This window comes from Alexandromys fortis, unplaced genomic scaffold (genome assembly GCF_014885135.2).
Source record: "Alexandromys fortis isolate MF-2015 unplaced genomic scaffold, M_Fortis_MF-2015_v1.1 scaffold_228, whole genome shotgun sequence".
In the NCBI taxonomy this organism is placed as follows: Eukaryota; Metazoa; Chordata; class Mammalia; order Rodentia; family Cricetidae; genus Alexandromys; species Alexandromys fortis.
The window spans coordinates 1,859,146-1,873,330 of record NW_026068115.1 but is presented as its reverse complement, the minus strand read 5'-3'; the positions used below and the strand labels follow the sequence as shown (position 1 = coordinate 1,873,330).

The 14,185-nt window shown below is 47.4% G+C and overlaps 2 protein-coding genes across 3 annotated transcripts in view; one reads left to right on the top strand and one right to left on the bottom strand.

Moving 5' to 3' along the window:
- The window catches only part of Golga1 (golgin A1), a 73,990-nt gene extending 68,687 nt beyond the window's left edge, over positions 1-5,303 (top strand). The window contains exons 20-24 of one of the 2 annotated variants that reach the window (XR_007589122.1): positions 1,506-1,565; positions 1,914-2,087; positions 2,462-2,548; positions 3,456-3,604; positions 4,025-5,303. Coding sequence is in view for 1 of the 2 variants with exons in the window: in XM_050124834.1 (XP_049980791.1) it covers positions 1,506-1,565; positions 1,914-2,087; positions 2,462-2,548; positions 3,456-3,536 (402 nt within the window). In the remaining variant the exon portion in view is untranslated. Of the gene's footprint in view, positions 1-1,505; positions 1,566-1,913; positions 2,088-2,461; positions 2,549-3,455 lie in introns of both variants that reach the window. The other variant, XM_050124834.1, reaches the window with a different exon arrangement.
- A 1,038-nt stretch (positions 5,304-6,341) lies between these two features.
- On the bottom strand, positions 6,342-12,837 carry Arpc5l (actin related protein 2/3 complex subunit 5 like). Its single transcript, XM_050124851.1, has 4 exons — positions 12,582-12,837; positions 9,020-9,092; positions 8,311-8,487; positions 6,342-6,870 (listed from the first exon to the last, which is right to left on the bottom strand). Exons 1-4 carry the CDS (start codon positions 12,725-12,727, stop codon positions 6,808-6,810), a joined length of 459 nt encoding a protein of 152 aa, XP_049980808.1. The 5' UTR covers positions 12,728-12,837; the 3' UTR covers positions 6,342-6,807.
- Between the last annotated feature and the right edge of the window lie 1,348 nt (positions 12,838-14,185).

Here is a 14,185-nt window from a genome sequence, read left to right as displayed (position 1 = left end):
AGTGCAGTGATACACACCTGTAACCCTGCACTCTGGAGAAAGATGCAGAAGGGCAGCCTGGACCACGGGAAACTTTCTTTAGAGACTGGTCTTACCCCATAGCTCGTTTGTTTTTGTTTTGTTTTTTTTTTTTCAAGATAGGGTTAGTGTTTCTCTGCATTAAAACTCACAGAACCGCCCAGTGTACCTATGCAAAGCCTTTTTTGTTTGTTTGTTTGTTTTTAAAACTGTCAGGCAGTGGTAGCACACACCTTTAATACTCTGGGGCAGAGGCAGGTGGATCTCTGTGAATTCAAGGCCAGTCAGGTCTACAGAACAAGTTCCAGGACAGGCTGCAAAGCTACACAGAAAAACTCTGTCTTGAAAGAAAAAATGTTTAAAACTTTTCCTTTTTTTTTTTGATTTTGGTTTGTTGTTGTTTGTTTGTTTTGTTTTGAGACAGGGTTTATCTCTGTTAACCTGGCTGTCCAGCAGCTCGCTCTGTAAACCAGGCTAGCCTCAAACTCACAGAAATTTGCCTGCCTTTGCCACCCAAGTACCTGGCCAGTGCTGGTATATGCCTTTAATCCCAGCACTTGGGAGACAGGCAGATTCCTGTGAGTTTGAAGCTAACCTGGTCTACAGTACTCAAGGACAGCCAGAACGGCTAGAAGAAACCTAGTCTCAAAAAAAAAAAAAAAACCAAAAAAACAATTTTTTCCTTGCACTTGATCCCTGTCACTAAGGAATCCCTTGTTATAGATTATAAAATTTTAAATTAAGAAAATGGAGTGCAGAACCCTGATTGCTGTTTGGGCTGACGAGGGAGGGGGACTTGACTGGGGGAGGGAAATGGGAGGCGGCGGTGGGGAAGAGACAGAAATCTTTAATAAATAAATTAAAAAGAAAATGGAGTGCAGCCTCTCTAATGAGTGATAGAATGTATAGTAAACTACATTTAAGCCTTATAATAATAAATCCACTGATTAAAATATAAAAATAAAACCAGTGTTGGTGGATTGTACAGAAAAAGTTTATATTTTTACATTATCTGACTTACTCTGCAGGTTATCAGTATAGCAATGATAATTATAAGATCCAAACCAAAAAAAAAAAAAAAAAAAGGAATCCGAGGCTCAGGTGGCTCAGTGGTTAAGAGCACTGCTCATACAGAGAACCTGGGTTCAGTTCTCAGCATAACATGGCAGTTCCAGTCCCAGGCAATCAGATACAACTGAAAACAAAAGCCCCATAGTTTTAAAAACTGGAAGATGTTGTACAGAACCATGCACAGCCTCACTCTCCACGTGTGTGGGCACTGCCAACAGGCCTGAGGACCAAGCACACCAGCTTGGGAGACAGTTCTATTGAAAGGATGATACTGTGGCCCCCCTGGTTCCTGGGAAGGAAAAGGGTGGAGCAGCAGCAAGGAAACCCAGGGGCCCCTGAGAGTGAGCCTGCAGCAAGGCCTCTCAGGGCCTCCTGACATAGCACTGACAGCTGGCTTTGGGGTGGGGTCACCTCAGATTATGAAGCAGATGCAGCAGAGGATGCTGGAACTTAAGAAGACTCTGCAGAAGGAGCTGGTGAGTACCTGCTTGTGCCCTCCATGCACTCAGCCCCACATCCCCCCACTCCCGTGCCCCCCGGGTTCTCTGGTCCTCCTGCTGTCCTTGGCTGCCTGGGCTTCTCTCTTAGTTGATTGCAGAAGGTTCTCTGAGAAGTCAGGTGTGGACTGGTGGGAAGAAGTGTTCTTGTGACCACACAACCTTGGGCAGGAGGTCTGAATCTGCCTCCTCTTCTGCCTGCATTCTCACATAAACAAGACAAACATGACCTAGTTCCCTCATGTCCAGTGATGTGAGCTTAGCTGAGCTGCTCACAGCTGAGTCTGGAGAATCGATTGACATGGCACGTTTTCCATTGCTTTTCAGAAAATCAGGCCTGACAGTGAGCTTTTTGAGGTCCGGGAGAGAACAGGCCCTGAGATACCAAATATGGCCAATAATGCTGTCACCAATAATGCTGACCTGACGGATGCCCGAGAGATCAATTTTGAATACCTTAAACATGTTGTTTTAAAATTCATGTCCTGTCGAGAATCCGAGGTAAAGACTTCCAGCTGCTTTTTTGGGTGTTGGGCTTGCATGGCTTCCATCAGCCTCCTTCTGCCTTCTTCCCCTCATCCCTCATTGCTGACCTGCTGAGCAGACTGCGATGGGAAGTGGCTCCTGGGGAGACATGGGTCCCTCTGAATTCTGGCTTGAATGCTGCTGAAGCTAAAGACCTAGAAAATGTCTGTACAGCATGAAAAGCAGGTATCTGTTGACAATGTCCTCAGCTCTCAATCCCCAAAGTGAGACGGGACTCAAAAGGCTGCAGCTATACCCACCTCCTCACCCTTGAGAACCCAGGCAAACAGGAAATGCTGCCAGTGAGCCCCTTAACTCCCTGTGCCAGCAAAAGTGGGTTTGTGTTTCAGGCCTTTCATCTCATAAAGGCAGTGTCAGTGCTGTTGAACTTCTCACAAGAGGAAGAGAGCATGCTCAAGGAGACTCTGGAGTACAAGGTGAGCGTCCCTCTCTGCTCTTCCCACTGCTGCACAGTGTTGTGACATCCAGACCTGAGGCAGGCGACCTCAGCTTACTGGCTTTTTTGTTTAGTTTGGTTTTTTGGGTTTGTTGTTGTTGTTTTGGGTTTCCGAGACAGGTGTTTCTCTATGTAGCTCTGGCTGTTCTGGAACCTGCTCTGGCCTTGAACACAGAGATCTGCCTGGCTCAGCCTCCTGAGTGTTAGATTAGAAGCTTGGGCCACCATTGTCCGGCATCTTACTTGCTCTTGTAATATGAAATTGACCAGACAGTTCAAAAAAACATTCTTTTATTTATATTTTATGAGTGCTCTGCATGTGCACACCAGAAGAGGTCACCAGATCTCCTTATAGATGGTTGTGAGCCACCAGGTGGTTGCCGGGAATTGAGCCATCTCTCCAACCCCCAAAGAACATTCTTTAGCCCAGTGTTCTTTGTTACCGCCGGATGCCAGACTTTGTTCATCACTGCATTTTCATTGATGGCACTTCCTCTCCTGCTCCAGTTCCGGCCTGGCACCTACATTTAACAGTGTTTCGTTTTGTTTCCTTCATTTTTTTTTTCCTGGGCTGGGGTACAGCTCAGTGGTAAAGTGCTTACCTTGTTATGTGCAAGGTCTCAGGTTCAGTCACCAGCACAGCAAACCTCACGAGAATGCTAAGGCATCTGCATAAATGCTGTAATAGAAGGGAGAAACCTCTTCCAGTTCCTCTCCTCATCAGTGCAGTTTCTTTCTACCATCTCTGTCCCTGATCTGGGCGCCTGGCAGACCAGTTTATTTGAAACTTCTTGGTTCCTCTGACCGACGGGGAAGACTAGAAGACGAGGGCTGTTTTCTGCTCCAGGTGTTTCTCAGCCCAGAAGCCTTTTCTGTTTCAATTGCAGATGTCTTGGTTTGGATCCAAACCAGCTCCCAAGGGCAGCATCCGGCCGTCTATCTCCAACCCACGGATACCATGGTCCTAGAACCACCCAAGGATAGAGCTACATGGGCTGACACTTTCTGTGAAAAGAACACTGACACACCAGACTGGGTGGGTTTTTCATTGCTGTAATTGCAGTATTTTGTACAAGTGTCTAGACACTGTTTACAAGACCTTAGGCCCACCTCTCTGCAAGCTAGTATGAACTTCAGAAGGAAACCAGCCCTGTCATTTCTGGCCACCAAACAAGAGCGATCCTGGGCTCTGCCCAGATCTTCACAGTGCTGCTAATATCCCGCTGCAGTTGAGTCCTTTCTCTTTAACATTAGCACTTAAAATTGAAGTGATCGGCATGTCAGGTAACAACTAATTATCAAACGGTGGTGACATGACTGAAGGTGGAGCCAGTTCGGGGTAAAAAAAAAAAAAAAAGCCAACTCAAGGGTGGTCTTTGAAGTCCCCTTCCACTAGCAGTCGGGGGTCTCTGTGATGCTGTCTCTCAAGAAAGTATCATTTCACTTTGTTCCCCAGCCACCTAGAACTGGAGATGTGTCCATCTCATAACAGGGCCAGTGTGAACTGATGAGTACGCAACTTTCCAGTCCTGAGAAAACTAGCAAGCAGACGAAGGGAGATCTCTACATATAGCACCAAATACACTCAATTGCCTTCTTAATGAATGTACTTGTCTCGATGGGTTGCTGGTAAACCATTTTAAACTATTTTTTATAGCAAAAGTTCACTATTATAAACATGACTTCTGTATTATAAAATCCATTGAGGAGGAGACCCAGAGCACCAGGTCTTTCTTGTACCAGGATGCGTGCCCTTTTGTCATTTTGCTTACCTCTGTGGCACCTGCCTCTCTGGAGTAGTAGAGTTTCTCTGGCTTTGCTCTGAATTCTGTCTTATTACCACCAAACAAAAGCCAATCAGTTTTTCTACTTCACTCCCCTACCCCAGTATTTAACACTACATTATAGGCGGCTTCCAGCAGCCCAGCCGGCTGCCTCACCTAACAGCACACACCTCAGCTTTAGCTGACGCAAGAAACTTGTGTTCCTTTCCACGCTTGTTCTGGATACGCCACATCAGATCTCAAGGGAAACAATTTGAGTTTGATGAAAGCTTCATTAGCAAACTAATAACTGGAGCTTCTAAAGTTACCATTAGGTAAATTTTTCTTCTTAAGGTCAACATATGTATGTATATACATATAATGTGCTGTATAGAAAACCAAGTGTTTGTAGCATTTGCCTTCTAAATCAGGATGGCATTGGCTCTTAGTTTCCCTTTAGGGTGCTCCTTCCCATTTAGTGGGGACATAAAACCAGAGTTCCACTGTTCTATGACTTTTACTGAGGAAGATGTAGCTTCTCCACCAAGTATGATTTCCTCCTTTCCCAGCAATCCCAGCTTCAGAAGCCCTAAGCCTGAGGCTTCTCAGCCCTCAGCCCCTTGAGCTGTTCTCTCTCTCTCTCTCACAGGCGCACGCGCGCGCGCGCACACACACACACACCTCTGCCTGCAGGTTGAGGTGTGTTGTGGGTCCACTCATCTAAATGGCTTTCCTGCTGCATGTTGAGCTCCTCCAGCACTAGAAGAGTGCAGTAGCTATTCTAAGTGGCTTGGTGCACTTTCCTTCTATAAACTTTGGTGACGAGACAGTATGTGTAGCCCTTTCTGTGTGAGCACTGGACTGTGACCTTACTACCCATGTAAATAGGGATGGATGCTATTATTGAAAAACTGCTGTAGCCGAGTCATTCGTGGGTGCAATACTTTTTGATTAAAGCTCTTCAAGATACAACTACAGTGAGTTTTACTTGATCAAGCTTGAGATATGGTTTTGGGATGTTTTGTTTTTCTGGGTTTTCAAGGTAGGGTTGGCTTCTCTGTGTAGTCCTGGCTGTCCTGGAATTCACTCTGTAGACCAGGCTGGCCTCAAGAGATCTGCCTGCCTCTGCCTCAAGTGCTGCCTGGCTTTGTATTTAAAATTTCAAGGGCTAGCCGGGCGGTGGTGGCGCAAGCCTTTAATCCCAGCACTCGGGAGGCAGAGGCAGGCGGATCTCTGAGTTCGAGACCAGCCTGGTCTACAGAGCTAGTTCCAGGACAGGCTCTAAAACCACAGAGAAACCCTGTCTCGAAAAACAAAAACAAAAAAACAAAAAAAAAACATCAAAGTAAAAAAAAAAACAAAAAAAAAAAAAAAAAAAAACGTCAAGGGCTATGGATGTTTGTTTTTCAAAAGGAAGCAAACTCCCCAGATTTGAAGTGAATAAACATGTGATTTAACAAAGACCACAGCCTCGTCCCTACTTCTCAAGCATCAGTGCTTCTGTGGAGTCTGGGAAGGACAAGGCCTATGGTACTTTGGCCACAGAGCTGCAGAAATATGAAGTGGAAGCCTCTGCCAGCATTTAAGCTGCAGTTATGACACCCAGGAACACTTGCTTTATGGCTGATTCAATTGCTGGGGTTTAGTCTCGAAAGAAAGGTCGTCAAGGCATGACAAAGACCCTACACCAAGAGAACCTGCCCAAGACTCCAGCTGTAATCACACAAACGGATGACCTTTGAAGCCTATCAATTAAATGTTTGACATTTTATTAGGCTCAAAAATTACATACAAATAAAAAAACAATAGATACTCAGCAAAATGCTTCTCGGTAGCATCCATCAATGTGGTCAGTGTGGCATAGCAGTGGCTCTGCCATACTTGCCAACCCCCCAGAGCTGGCAGGACAGGGACACCTATACCCCTTCCTCATCAGTTTTCCAAACCATCAAACTATCATTCATTACCATCGCTCTCTTTACCATGTAACATACAGAGAACACACCGAAATGAATAGACAAATAAGCCAAGAGCTTTATTGATGCAGCAGGCACTTTACAATGAACTAAACTGTCTTCTCTGCAAGACAGTGTCTGTACAAACTCTCAGGTTTTCCACTTCAGAACCCACGCTCTCCTTTTCACAGCAGCCCTTGGATCTGCACCTGCCCAAATAGTCCCTCCCCATGGCAAACAGAAAGTACACACGGGTACACCTGACATAATCTGGCCAGTCAGTCTTGATAGTCAAGTGTCAGTTCTGTATTACTCTGTAGACAAAGGCAGAGACACTGATCCTGCAAAGAATTTAGGAAACAATAAGACAATTTCTCCTTCCACCTAAAAATAAAATACATTTCAGCAGATATGTTTCCTGAAATATTTAGTTGGGAGTTCAGGAAGATGGTCCATTGTCAGTCCCTTCTTCACCAGCCTGGGCATCCAAAATTCTTCTCAAGATAATATGATTCTTTTTTTTAAACAGTCTTTCTTGCTGTGAGAACTCTTATAATGGAGCCTAGTCCTCCTACAGCTAAGGCCTGTGGGAACAGGAAAAGGATACATGTCAAAGGGTACCTGATTGGCCAGAGGGGAGCTTCATTCAACTGGAAAGTTAATTCCCAGACCTAAATCCCACCATGTCGCAGACTTGCTGAGAAAGATCAAGTTCTAGGGACAGTGCTGTCCCGGAGCCAAGAGTCCCAAAAGCTGCCAACGCTTGAAGCAACAGAACTGGCTTAGGACCTCAAGCACAAAGCAGAGCCTGAGTTTCCTTGTAACAAGCTCATTGCTTTCAGCCTGCCAGCACCTACCTATCCATGAACATGCACAGCCCCCCATGAAGCCTGTGACAGACTCATAGGGATGAAAGAACCTGGCTACCACACCACCTAAGAGTCACCACCACCAGTAACTTCTGAGCTCAGGCACCGCCAACCAGGAGGACCATAGGCCATAGCCCAACACTTGGCTGGAAACTGACCTACTAGTAAAAGCACTCTTAAAACTCAGTACTGCGAAGGGGTCTAGTTCAGTGACGCATTGCCTAACACATACCAGAACCCTGGTTCTGCCTCTAGCATTGGAAAAAAATCTCAAGCTGAAGATGTGGTTGAGTATCCAGCCAGCATACATGAAGCCCAGGATTCCATCCCAACACCATATAAACGCAGTATGGTGGCACATGCCTGCAATCTCTGCACTAACATCACAAATTCAAAGCCATCCCCAGTTAAACAAATTTGAGGCTAACCTGAGCTACATAAGACCCTTAAAAAATCCCATGCTGAACCTCTTGGCAAGAACCATATTCATGGAGGGCTGGAGAGATGGCTCAGCAGTTCTGAGCACTGGCTGTAACTCCAGTTCCGGGGAATCTGACACCCTCACACAGATATACATGCAGAAAAACACCAATGCACATAAAATAAAAATAAATAATTAGAAAAAACCTGTATTCATCACAGACTGGTCCCCTTAAGTGGTGGGTGTATTTGCTTAAGTATTATGGGAAGGGGGGGGGCGGGGAGATCAACTGATACATAAGCAGGACAAAAGCTTGACATATGGCCTTAGTCCTATACCCTTCAAGTAAAGGACAAAAAAGCCTTTTCTACTTCAAGTGAATGACAGTCATACTAAATGACTCAGATTTCTGCCAACTGCCAGTGAGACTGGGCCTGCATTTCTAACATGTCATCAACTCCCTCTTTGTAGCAGTTCTCTTTCACAATCAAAGAAAACATCAAGCCCCTTCCTACCTCACCACGGCACCTGCCTCGTGTCCTGTCCTCGTGTCCTGTATCAGGCGTAGTTTGCCTGCCTAACCTAAATCCACAGCTAAAATGCAAACGTAATATAACTGTCAGCATTGAAGATCCTGCTGAGGTGCTTCCAGAGTGCAGAGAAACTACAAATGGCAGCTTGGGCCTGCATTCCTCCATGTGAGCGCTGCGGTGGAGCGATGTAGTCACACATACCTTTTCATGCCACTGGAGTAACACTGCACTGCTATTCTCTGTGGGCTTCTCAAACCCTTTATAAATGTACTTCATTAACAAGTCAATGCCATTTCTGTCCAGTGACTGCACAGCCTGCTCAATCTCGCTGCTCTTAAAGTTTGTGAGTACTTTCAAGACTACACCCTGGGCTCGGTCCTACAGAGGAAAGAAAAAGTGAGTGAGGCCAGGAGTTGCAATCCTAACACTGCTACAGAATACCACTGGACAAAACATGACAGAAACACCATCCATTTCTAATTGGTCTAGAGCAGAGCTACATAGATGAGCTCAACTTCTTTGGCTTTACATTTCACTGAATACCGTATTTCTACAAGCAAGTGATTCCACTTAGTGTCAAGAGAACAATTAGTTTACTGCGGGTAAATACGACTTTTTTGGTGTCAGGGATTGAACCCAGGGCAGTCCATATGCTCAACAAGCCCTCTACCACTGAACTCAGCCCAGTCTCAAGTGTCATTAATTTTGATACATCGGTAAGGCCTTAGACTCTACAGATTACAAGATTATCAAGCAACCTACTGCACCAGTATCTGGGGAATAGACGTGGCTTCAGTGGAAAACAATGCCCAGTAGCACCTCCCTCCCACTGATGTAGAGTTGCTGTCCAGGCCCCAAGGAGCTCATGCTGTCCTGAGCACTGGGCAGAGCTGCAGCACAGCGTCTTTACCTTCACAGCTTGATTTTTCGTGTTGATTGGAGAGTTCCGCAAAGCTGCATGGAACGCCCGAAGCATGTCCCCTGTGCATCAAGGCCAGTTAAGGATGGCTAAGCTCAAACACGTCCATGTTCATTAATGACCTTACTTCATAAACAGCTCAAGAGTAATCAAAGGGATCTTATCTGTATGTGTCACCCACTGGCTCCTGCTGACCTCTTCTAGGCAGGCACAGCCTCTTACAGCCTTGAGCTTTCCTAATCTGGAGGAAGGAGTGGAGGGTACCTCTGCTAACCTGCAAGCTCTTCCTGCAGATCTCCCTGAACTTTCCTCCTCTTTTGTACAGAGCCTACATGACCTCCTTGGTACTAGGCACTGTCTGCCCTGCAGGACTTGGTGCACAAGGGAAGAATAGAAACAAATACATCCTAACTCTTCACTCGGTGCCTCTTATCAAACTAGAAGAAGTCAAGTTGTGACCATCTACCTCCCAGGCCAGGCATAGTGGTACCTTTAAATCTCAGCATTCAGGAAGAGACAGACTCAAGGCCAGTCAGAGAGAGAGCTATGCAGTTAGACCCTGCCTCAAAACAGAAGGGGGGGAGGGAATTCTAGGTCAGCAAGGTCCCACTTTAGCCCACAAAATGAGCCATTTGCTCCCTGTCTCACAACATTCACTGCTGAGTTCTGAATACCCAGCACACAAATGAAAATTACAAAGTAGGTTATGTCCCCAAAGGTGACACCTATTTTAAACTGAATTACATCAGCCAACTTTCATTTACTCATGTGAAACACTGGCTGAAGCCAAAAAACTTCAAAAATAGAACAAGGAATGACTGCCCAATCCTGTCTTCACCCCCGTTCATACAGCAATCCCCATGTGTGAACAACTAGCCTCTGGTGCAAGCCTGAATTCCCAGCTTCCCCAGTAAGTGCCATCTTGAAAAGCTGGTCTGTGCCACCAGGCAAGCCACTCCCCCACTATGCTGGGTCAGATCTACCTTATACAGTGACAGGTACCACCCTTATCTTTTAGTTTTAGAATTCTTTTCCTCGACAAAGGCTAGTCCTGATACAGCCACTGATAACCCCATAAGCTATCTAATTTGACATCCCTGGACAATAAGCAGGGTCCCACGTGTGAACTAACACCATTTCATTTACGAAACAGATGGTGGGGAGGGACAGAACTGATTTTTCCGAGGACAAAAATGTTAGGCTTTAGTGACCGCCTGTAGCTCTTTGTCAAGCAAGCTCTGCAGCCACTGACAATCAAGGGTCCCCAACTGCTGGGCAGAATGAGGAACGCAGAGGGGGTGATCTTTGCAATCACAAAGTTTACTAAACTACCTCCATACCCAGATAGCTTCCAGCACCCTGAGAAAGCAGGGCAACTGAAGAACCCTCTAGACTATCTTCAGCCATGGCCCTACACCATGTAGACCAGAAGATTCTTTGATGTGCCCTGCAAGACGCTTAACAGCCTCCCTGGCCTCCACCCTAAAGATCCCAGTAACATCCTAAAACTATAACAATAAAAATGTCACCAAACTTCGCCAAATTTCTTGGGATGGGGGACTGGGGGGGGATTATAAAATCACTACTCTGTAGTCCAGTCTAGGGGCAGAAGCTGCTTCACTGAGGGAAAAAGTGAGCTCCAAAGACCCTCGGAAACCGCCAGAGTGGAGAAAAGCTCCCCAGGTCTTGGACCAGGACTAGGGCTATGCACTGACATTTTCACCTTAATCTAAAAAGCCTCTGGGACAAGAACCTGACTTTTTCCTTAGAAAACAATGAAACTGAGCCAGAAGGGAAATTTCCTGCCCAAGGTCACAAAGCTACAATGACCTTCAAATCCAAGCCCTCTCTACCACCTGCCACCACTAGCTGTGGGAGGACCAGACTGAGCTCAGTAAAGCTCCCGATGAATGGTGAGGCCAACATAGTTGTCTATCATTTAGGAAAAGAATGCTGAGGTTGAGAGTATTAACCTATGGAAGGTAAAAGCAGGTTAGAGCCGGCTACTTCCTCAGTCGGCTCTTCCATAATGACAATCCCCAGCAGTCCTGAAACCAGTACTCCTAGCTGCCCCGCCCCCCAACCTCTCGGCCTTTCTCTCCAGGACTCACATGAGATCAAAGTTCAACACTTGGCACCTGGCAGGGACTCAATTACTAGTTCCATCCTTCTCCCTACCTGCCTGACATCTGCTAGGGTTTCACTTCTCATCTGCTAACCTACCTTCTCCTAATTCCAAGAGGTACATTCTCCATGGTAACAAGGCTTCTGAAACTGTCATTGAGTATAAAAACCATCTTCTTTATAAGCTGAGGCCAATGCCTCTAGGCTGCCTCAAAAAACAAACAAACAAACAAACAAAAACAGCCAGAGTTTTCAACAAGTTCCAGCAGTAACAATATCAAGGCAACAGCTGACCAGGCCCCTACTCTTCATCAATATAATTAGGATTCTGGAGCCTTGTCAATAATGAGTGCCCATAAAATCTCTATCCTCTGCACCACACTAGAAACCAACCTTCCCTCCGTTCTCATGAGCCCACTTAACCATCTGAATGGTGCAGGAAATCCAAGTTTGAAATCTCCACGTTTGAAAGCGCACTCCTGTTCTGTCTGGTGGGGTTGTTTTAAAGGTATATTAGAGAAGAAATACAGGACTCCTCCCAAAGGCCGTAGGCCTGACTTCCCAGGTTGAGTCAACTCATTAAACACCCAGAACCTGATTTATATACAGCAAGAGTCTCCAATCCTGCCCTAGCAGGTGCGGGGGAGGGGTACACACTTCCTGTCAAACCATTTGAATAAAGAAACAATATCTTCCTGCGAGAGTAAGTCAGTTTCCTGTGGTGCTCAAACTGCTAAGAGTCCAAGCCAGCTGTACCAGTCACCTCGATTTTTACTTTTCTGTTGTAAACGTTGGTCCCAGCCGGGGAGCCGCTTTTATATTTGACACTGTATGGCGTTTCTTAGCCTCTGATCACAGCTTTTCCCACGCTCCCTGCACAAGGCACTTAATGGGAGAGTCGCAAATCACTTGTTGAATAGGGCTCGGCCCATAAAGGCTCAAAGCCCAACGTGCTCAGAGGAATGTGGTGACAGGTGAGAAAAGGCGGCGCGGCATCTCACCCCCTCCCCAACCCCAGCCCTCTGGTCCGTCTATCCCCAACATTCCACCCACCATTTCCACGCTGGGCTGCAATCGGGCCCAAAAAAGCCATAGACAGGCGCAGGAGGGCAGTGCCCGTGGCTGCTCAATGAACCCAAGGTGGCTCACCTCCGACCCTCCCGCGGATCAGCGCCCGGGAATGGCCCCGTTTCCTGCAAGGAGGGATGTAGGGATACCAAGGCCCGTGCATGGCCACCCCGAGGGATGCGGAGCGCGGCCGGGCGGAGGAGTGAACCAGCTCCAGGGCCGCGATGCTGAGGAAGGCTTGAGGCCAGCGACGACGGACCCGGGGAGCCCGGGACTGACAGAAGCCGGGCGGGGTGGGGAGCAGGGGCTGGGACAAGAGGATGAGAAGGCCGAGCCCGAGCGGCCGCGCCGGGAAGGATATTGCCGCAGGAGCCCATCCACCTCGCCCGGGTCGGGGCCTGGCTCGCCCGCCGCCGCCGCCTCTTCCTGCTCGTCCACGAATTTGTTCTCGTCAAACTCGTCGATGTCCACCCTACGGAAGCGCGAGGACAGCGTGTTCCGGGCCATGGCGGGAGCTCGGCGGCCGCCCAGCCGGCTCGGCTCAACTCCGCTCCTCACCGGCTCCACTCGGGGGCGGGAAGCGGCTGCTCGGCACCTCCTCCCCTCCTCCGCGCACAGCCACCGCCCGCCCACTTCCGGGCCACGCCGGAACCGGAAGCCCCTGTGGGCGGGGCAGGCTTCCTGACGGTGAAACGTTGGTGCGGTGCGGTCGGGCAGCACCTCTGTTTCTGCGTCCTCGTCCCAGCCACTGCCATGGGGCGCCAGCGCCGCTCTCCGCTCCCGAGGATGAAACCCTTGAGCTGAGGGAAGAGTGGGCGTGAAGCGCACTGCCCGAGCCTCACAACCTTGAATGCCAACCGCACTGACCCACAAGAGGATCCCTGTCCGGTTACATAAAAGTGACTTTTGTTAAAGAAGTAAAGGTTTGGGGCTGGAGAGATGGCTCAGCAGTTAAGAGCACTGGCTGCTCTTCCAGAGGTCCACATGGTGGCGCCCTCTTCTGGCCTACAGGCGTACATGCAGCCAGAACACTATATATACACATAATAAATAAATAAATCTTTTTTTTCTTTCTTTTTTTCCTTTTTTTTTCTTTTTTTTAAAAGGGTTTTAACGGCGTTAACATAGAACCCAGGGACTGACAGGACGCTTGATGACAACTTTACTTGAGGCTGTAGCGACCCCTGCAGGCACTCCGGAAAAAAAAAACTGTACTCACGAAGGCCGATCCTGACTGAAGAGGCGTATTTTAGGAGGCGAAAGCAGCAAAATTTAGGAACTGATTGGAGGGGGGCAGTATCTAGAACGCCTAGGATGTTGGTTTCTCTTGATTTCAGCTGTAGGCTAAAATGAATCTTTTCAGTAATTGTACGAAAACTTACTCGAGCAAAAAGCAGTCATTGAAACATGGTTCTTGTTTTGCATACTTCTAATTGAATGGTGTCTCCATACCTTAGGATGCTAAAGTCAGGCTCTCATGGGGACAGATAGATGCTAAAAAAAAAAAAAAAAAAAAAAAAAAAAAAAAAAAAAAAAAAAAAAGCCTCAGGTGCTGGAAGTAGTCAAAACCTACCTGTTTTCCTGCCCCATACCTAAGAAGACATTTGGGAAGCAGGCAGGTCATAAAATAGCAGAAAAATTCACAACTGGCCGGGCGGTGGTGGCGCACGCCTTTAATCCCAGGACTCAGGAGGCAGTGGTAGTTGAATCTCTGTAAATTCAAAGCCAGTCTGGATTACTTAGTGAATTTCAGGACAGCCAGGGCCTTCTTGAGGAGAGAAAAAAAAAATCTGTGGGGCCGGGCGGTGGTGGCACACGCCTTTAATCCCAGCACTAGGGAGGCAGAGGCAGGCGGATCTCTGTGAGTTCGAGGCCAACCTGGTGTAGAAGAGCTAGTTCCAGGACAGGAACCAAAAGCCAGGGAGAAACCCTGTCTCAAAATTCAAAAAAAAAAGGGGGGGGGGC

Bases quoted from the DNA above. Each gene is read 5' to 3' on its own strand.
- Arpc5l (XM_050124851.1), bottom strand. From the start codon at position 12,727: ATGGCCCGGAACACGCTGTCCTCGCGCTTCCGTAGGGTGGACATCGAC. The intron at 9,093-12,581 runs ATATCCTTCCCG...GCCTTGATGCAC, and splicing joins GTGGATGGGCTCCTGCGGCA to AGGGGACATGCTTCGGGCGT. The intron at 8,488-9,019 runs GTAAAGACGCTG...TTTCCTCTGTAG, and splicing joins CGAAAAATCAAGCTGTGAAG to GACCGAGCCCAGGGTGTAGT.